The sequence below is a fragment of the Antrostomus carolinensis genome, unplaced genomic scaffold (genome assembly GCF_000700745.2).
Source record: "Antrostomus carolinensis isolate BGI_N321 unplaced genomic scaffold, ASM70074v2 scaffold25596, whole genome shotgun sequence".
Classification (NCBI taxonomy): domain Eukaryota; kingdom Metazoa; phylum Chordata; class Aves; order Caprimulgiformes; family Caprimulgidae; genus Antrostomus; species Antrostomus carolinensis.
Genome location: NW_010324574.1, coordinates 7,629 through 14,254, shown reverse-complemented (window position 1 = coordinate 14,254; position 6,626 = coordinate 7,629). Strand labels below are relative to the sequence as shown.

At 43.8% G+C, this 6,626-nt stretch overlaps 1 protein-coding gene across 1 annotated transcript in view; it reads left to right on the top strand.

Annotated features, from left to right (window-relative positions):
- Positions 1-1,017: 1,017 nt before the first annotated feature.
- LOC104527305 (synaptotagmin-13) overlaps positions 1,018-6,626 on the top strand; it is a gene marked incomplete at its 3' end in the record, with an annotated part of 10,753 nt that continues 5,144 nt past the window's right edge. Inside the window, exon 1 of the mRNA XM_010170986.2 lies at positions 1,018-1,506. Coding sequence (XP_010169288.1) covers positions 1,330-1,506 — 177 coding nt within the window. The remainder of the gene's footprint in view (positions 1,507-6,626) is intronic.

Genomic DNA, 6,626 nt, shown 5'->3' with positions numbered 1-6,626 from the left:
AAAACCCCAGAATTTCTAAACATTTCTGTGTACATAGTTTGGTTTTTTTTTTCCTGATCCACAGGCATCAACTCTATTCCAAAATAGAAAGACAAAGAAATTCCCAGCAGAACTGAGTGGTTTTTTCCAGAGCTTTATAAAGAATATTTTGCTTCTTGCTTACCAGTTCCACTCTGGAGACACACAGTGACCTAGAATTATAATAATCTTCTGGTCACTAGGTACTCCTCATGAAGTACCCAGAAAACAGTTCTGTGTGTCACAAGAAACACATCAAAAGATGATATTTATTCTTCTCTTCCCCAAGCTGGGCAGTCTGAACAACAAAGTGAAAATAAATGAGTCAGAGAAAGTTAATCACTCCATCACCTCCAGAGGAAATGGAGATGGACATGTGGCCCTTTAGGTCTATTCATGTGGGTTCTTCTGCTGTGCTCGCCAGCCCACCGCCTGGCACCGGCGTAGCGAGCAGTATGACTAACGCTGAGCATATGTTGTTTGCTCTCTTGTCCGCTCCGGAGGAAGCAGCACATGCATCAGTGTCTCTTGTTTGATGGGATTTTCTGCTGTCTTTTTTAAATAGAAGTGCTGCAGCTCTGCATCGATGCTACAGAGAACAGCTCTGAAAGGTTCTGGCGCTGTGCTTTGAGGGGCAGGTGGTGAGGTGTGGGACAGTGCTTAATTCTTGCACGTGTGTTGTTCCCCAGCCTCTGAAGAATGAGAAAGTTTTGCCTGAGTTACACACAGGCTTTGCTCTGTGGTGCTGTCCTGCAGTGCTATCATAACAGAGTTTCTCAGGCCAGCACCTTTTGGCAATCATTATCTTTGCCTTAAGACAGAAAAAATTTGATCTCTTGGGCAAATTAGCAAGCCAGCCCTCAGAAACATTGCTCGAGAGCTGATCAAACCTTTGGATGCACTTTCTGTGAGTTAGCTAGCAAGGCCCAGCCCCTTCTGCTGACGTCTTTCCTCTCTATCACACATCAGACTTTTCCCAGTGGAGCTGGAGAACAGGCTTCAATGAAAACTGCCTCTTTGCAGCTCTCTGGAGATTGCAGGCACCACAAGCACTCCTTCCTCTGCCTGACCTGGAGCAGAAACTCCATCCTCAGGATAGAAAGGTAGCCTTGTTGCCTAGCAAAGGTGGGATGATTTATCTCTGTCTCTAGATTGGTCCCTTTCTTTTGCTGCTCACGAGAATTGTTTTCAGACTTCCAAAGAGAATGAAGCCAGGCTAGAAATCGGAGTGGATGTGTGAAAGCTGCTCTCCCAGGGAGGAGAAGGAGTCACTGGGTCTCTGTGCTTTTTAATCCTGTGCAGCTCAGGACGATGGTTTTATCTGCCCCAGTTATAGCCCTGGGGGCTACCTTAGGGACTGCAACCAGCATCCTTGCCCTCTGCGGTCTCACCTGCCTCTGCAAATGCAAGCAACCTGGGAAAGGACTCTCAGAAAAGGACCAAGAGGAGGACACGGAGAAGCCCAGTGTGCTCCAGCCAGCCCAGCAAGTAAGCCACAGTCTCTCATTTACTCTGGGATTTTTTCTTTAAATGCAGAGGGTGGGAATGCAACTTCTCTGTCAGGCTCCTCAGGGTGTGATTTATGCTGCCTATTCATCTGCTTTCTGTGTTCAGGATGTAACAACATGTTAATGGGAGGAGGAGTGAGGGGAAAAACAGAGATGGGAGCTGGGTGACCCACAGAATTCCCCGAGCAGGAGGCAGCTGCCACATTGCCAATAAGAAAGCGGCTAACGGCAAAAATAGGGGAGGAGGGCTGGAAATGCTGCTTAGCTGTCAAGCTGGATCACAAGGGAAATCATTTCCTGAGGAGAGAAGACTGGACTTTACCAGGTGGCATGCAGCATTGGAAAGAGGAGATGACTCCTGCTGGGATCTCCTATAGCAGCTATTTCTCTAACTCTATTCACGTTATTTTATGGCTCCTGTAGGATAGTTCCCTGTCAACAGCTGGTTTCTTGTGAAAACCCTCCCTCCTCCTCCCTCTGCCTCTCTCACCGAGGGGATTAATTGTGCGTGAAGTTAAAACAAGGCATTGCAATGATAATAAAATGCAAGTGAGGACCTAGAGTGCGATGACTGGACAATCTCATCACACTGTGAATTGCTTTTTCACTTGCTATAAGAGTCATGTGGAGTATGGGTAATGTCAGGCATCCCTGGGTGGTCTTTCTTTCTTGTTATTATCCAAAACCCCCAATTTACTCCTGAGCTCAGTGCAAGAGAGAGCAAGGGGAATTACAGGACCCTTCTAATGTGCCTATTAATAGGAAGCTCTCCTTCAAAGGGAAATATTTGACTGATTTCCTTGGTTGACTGTGGTCTTTATCATGAGCTATAGCACTGGTCAGCCTCAGAAAGTATCACCTCTTGGCTTTCACTCTTGATGTTTGTACACGCCTACATCCTTTTCATCTGCCCATTCAGCCAAATGTTATGCCACAGCAGCCAATTCCAAAGGCCAGTGATCCATTGTATAAGTCTTTGTTTGCCTTTTAATTATCTGAGCTGCCTGTTATTCTTGTATTCTTAAAGAGTGTAGCAGGAGACCTAATTGAACTTCTCTGTAATGTTTGTAATTACATATTCTGGCTCCCACTCTTAAGCTCTTAGTAGAAAAGAGCCCTGGCATCCTCATGCTCCTGTTGCAGTTTGTTCTGAGGAAAGATGACCAAATCTACTAACTGTGTTGTAAAATCCAGTGCAGATACACAGAATTGTGTTAGCAGAGCTTCTGGTTGCTGAGGGAGGGGTGGGAGGATGGTTCCACTGACCATGGATGAACGTCTGCACTGAGCTTAGGACTTCTCAAGAGACTGCTGCTAGTTCTGAGCCTTCATCCATGTGCAAGGTGAATACCTCCTAGTACCTGTTTGCATTCTCCTAGGATGAATTTCACCTCCTATTCTGTTCGATAGCTTTGTCATGTCCTTTCCAGGCTCCTTTCTTGTCTTTTCTGACCCATATAAGGGGATTTGCCAATTCCTGTATATAAGGATGTACAATAATGCTGAGATTTTCCAAGTTTACTGTTAAAAATGAATGAGAAACATGTAACTTTGACAGTCATATCACTTTGCAGAGCATTTTGGGTTTTTTTTAGCTGTTGTCTGGAACAACACTACCCCCAGATAACTTTACCATCAATCTCTTTCTCCAAGAGACTTTTTGTTGTTGTGATCTTCTAGCTCAGAAACCTCTCAAAACCTTTAACTCCATCCTTGGGCTGGACATTTTTCTTTTATACAGCTTTTGGGAAACATCTTGGGAAAGTGTTAATCCATCCTGGAGCTCGTTCTCCAGGGTATCATCCTACCTGCAGGACTGAAATAAGCACTAAGTCACCACAAAGTCCAGTTAAGCCTCCAGTACCCAGCAGCTATTAGGTTTTGTTCCTCACACAATATTTCTACATTTATCAAGTTTTGCTGTAACTTAATCCAGTATTTGACCAACAGAGGATTAAATTATTCAACCTGCCCTCAGTGTATCACTATTACCTGAGTGATTGTGTTCTTTTAGCATTGTAGACTTTCTAATTAGAAGTATTATTTCTAATATTACTGTTTTGTTCCTTTTTTCCTTTTTTTTTTTTAAGAAATCTGGCCAAGTTATAGCAGCTGAATGAACATTCTGTCACAGAAAGTGCAAAATGTTCTTAGTTTGCATATTCCGTATGTTTAACAATTCTTTCCAATTAAAATAGTTTTCTTGCCAGGAACATGCATTCTCCTATGCTGTCACTGATTCCGAATCAGTCTCTATACCTTGAAGGAATGAGTCTCAAATTGAGTTCTGAGCCTGTGAAGTTTTATCCTCTGGGTTTGTGTTTATAAATTGTCCTGTCGGGACTTTTTTCCGACTACATTAGTACACTGTGTGTCCTAGTCAGTGCTTGATATACTTAATTATTGACGCCTGTCAGGGCCACTGATTCTGATAAACAGAGATGACAAAAGGAAGATGAAGACTGCATTTTATTCACTTGGCACATCTCCCACGACAGTGATGCTTGTATTTGCTGTAGACAGAGGCTTCCCGTGGACATGCCCTGCATGCATAAGGAGGAAGAATCACAGAGTCACAGAATGCTGTGAGTTGAAAGGGACACACAAGGATCATCAAGTCCAACTCCTGTCCCTGCACAGGACAATCCCCAGATGCAGACACAGAATCACAGAATGGTTTGGGTTGGAAGGGACCTTAAAGCTCATCCAGTTCCAACCCTCCTGCCATCAGCAGGGACACCTTCCACTAGACCAGGTTGCTCAAAGCCTCATCCAACCTGGATCTCAACAGGGAGCTGAAAGTGTTTCCACCTCTCTCCTCAGCGATGTGCTGGTCCCATGGGACAGAGGAGCAGAGGTTCCTGGGGTCCTACAGGAACAGGAATACAGGGGGGGCATCCTAACCTAAGAAGCTGGCTTATGTTACCATGGTTTATGTTTGCCTTCATCAGTTAATAATGAATAGGACACTGTGTTGTTTGAAGTTTTTTGAAGTCCCTGTTCTCTGGACCTCGATCAGAGAGAACATACAGGAGTGGTTACATATAGGATGAGTTATGGAACAACCTGGACAGGTAACTATCCCACTGGCCAACTTGGCAACAAAACTTACCTTTTAGGGTGTCCTGAAGTGAACTGCCTTCATTATAATACTCAAAATCACACCCATAGGTTAAGACAACCCTCGCCCAGGTGAAGACCCTTCCCCTGAGCACGCGTAGAAGTACTTAAAATTATGCAACCGATACAGAATCATAGACTTACAGACTCATTAAGTTCAAACACAAAGATACATCTCCAGAACAATTAGAAACTGCTGTAAACTTGCAAAGTCTCAGCAAAGCGTGCAGAATGAAGATTCCTAAACACATCCAGCAGTGGCAGAAATCTGGTGCATCGTTGGAGTGACACCAGGCAGGGACCCCGAAGGGGCAGTTACAGCCTCTTCGCTGCTTTTGGTTTCTTTGCTTTCACGCTTTCTATGCAGAACTATCCAGACTCTTCTGCTCATCTTTTTATTTAAGGTATCGCTGCTGATTTACAGAGGGCACTTCCACAGGGCACTGCTATGTGACTAGATTAGCAGACAGCACTTGAGAACAGAGCTGGCAGCAAAAATCATAAACAGAGGCAGATGCAGTTGGAAGAGGGGGTGGGCTCATCCCACTGTGCTTGCATATGTCTCTCATCTCTAATTCTGCAGAGCAGACAGACAAGAGGAATATTTAGACCCAGCGGAGCTCTTAGTTGTTGTGTGCTGATGGATTTTCTGACTAAATGTCTGGCTTTTAGCAAGTGGAAGGAAAGATTGTACTAACAATACCATCCATTTGTATGGTCTTTTTCATCCCAAATGATCCCCAAATGCTTTATGTGCTACCAGCACAGATCAATGCAGGGCATACTGCTCTGGTGTGATGGTCAGTGACTGGTAGGACAGCAGCTTCAGGAGAGAAAGAACAGCAGAGACAGACCACCATGGCAAGCACTGGCTGTGTGTTAGAAGTAAAATCTTTGCAGAATAAAAGCGACCTGGTTTTTCAAGCTGTTGTCTAGTGATGCCAAACATACTTTGCTTGGTTGGTCTACTTTAATTTTAGAAGAATAGAAAACTGCATTTAAGGTTTGGATGAGTAACTTCAAATTTCCTGTGTATTTTAGGACTGATGAGGCTCACATCTCTAAAAGAGGGATCTCACTTACAGGCCCACACCGCATGACTTACGTAATATCTAAACTCAGCTGAATGCTTGGTGGGGACTGCACACTGTGATGACTTTCTGTGTCAACTCACTTCTCTTTCAGAGCCCCCAGAATTAAACAATCCAAAATGTTATGTTACATAGTGGAGACTTCCTAGACACTGATGCACTGGCTGCCTTGAGAAGATGGAGTTGCTGACCTAATTAGTTCTTTACCACTGCCAAGTGCATGTAACCATAGAATCATAGAATCTCCTGGTTGGAAAAGACCTCTGAGATTGTGCTCTGATCTCCATAAGCAGAGTGGGACTAAAGAGCTAAAGTCCAAGACAGCTCTTTTTCTTCAGCTCTGTTTCTTGAGGAATAGATATGCTCCCTCAGGACATGTGAACAGGGACCATGAAGTCCCAACTCAGACAAGTGCTTCAGGGCATCATCTGCATTCATTATGAATAGGAAACAATGAGACTAATGAAAAACTTTAATTACAATTACAAGCGTTTTCTGGCTCACCCTCCATTTGAACTTAACACAGAATAGGTTGGCAGACAGCAGGGTTGGAGAGAATCCCACTGCACAATAATCAACCAAAATGGCAGCTTTACTTCTTCTTTTTGTCTTTTGTGTTTTGGAAACATCAATAAAATATGTTGCAAGGGTCAGGGTCACTTGCTAGTCAGCTTTTGTTCTTTCCTGTTGATGAATCCAAATATAAATGAATCAGGAATATTTTCATTTGTGAGCAGACAGAATTCTTTCTTGGAACATAAGGAAAAGAGGGCTGTTATATTCCACTAAAATATTTGTCATTGTTTTGGGAGAACAGCAATGCCTTTGTGACAACCTTTGCTTGCACTGCCTGAGCATAACATGGACTTTCAGGTTCTGCTCATTCCAT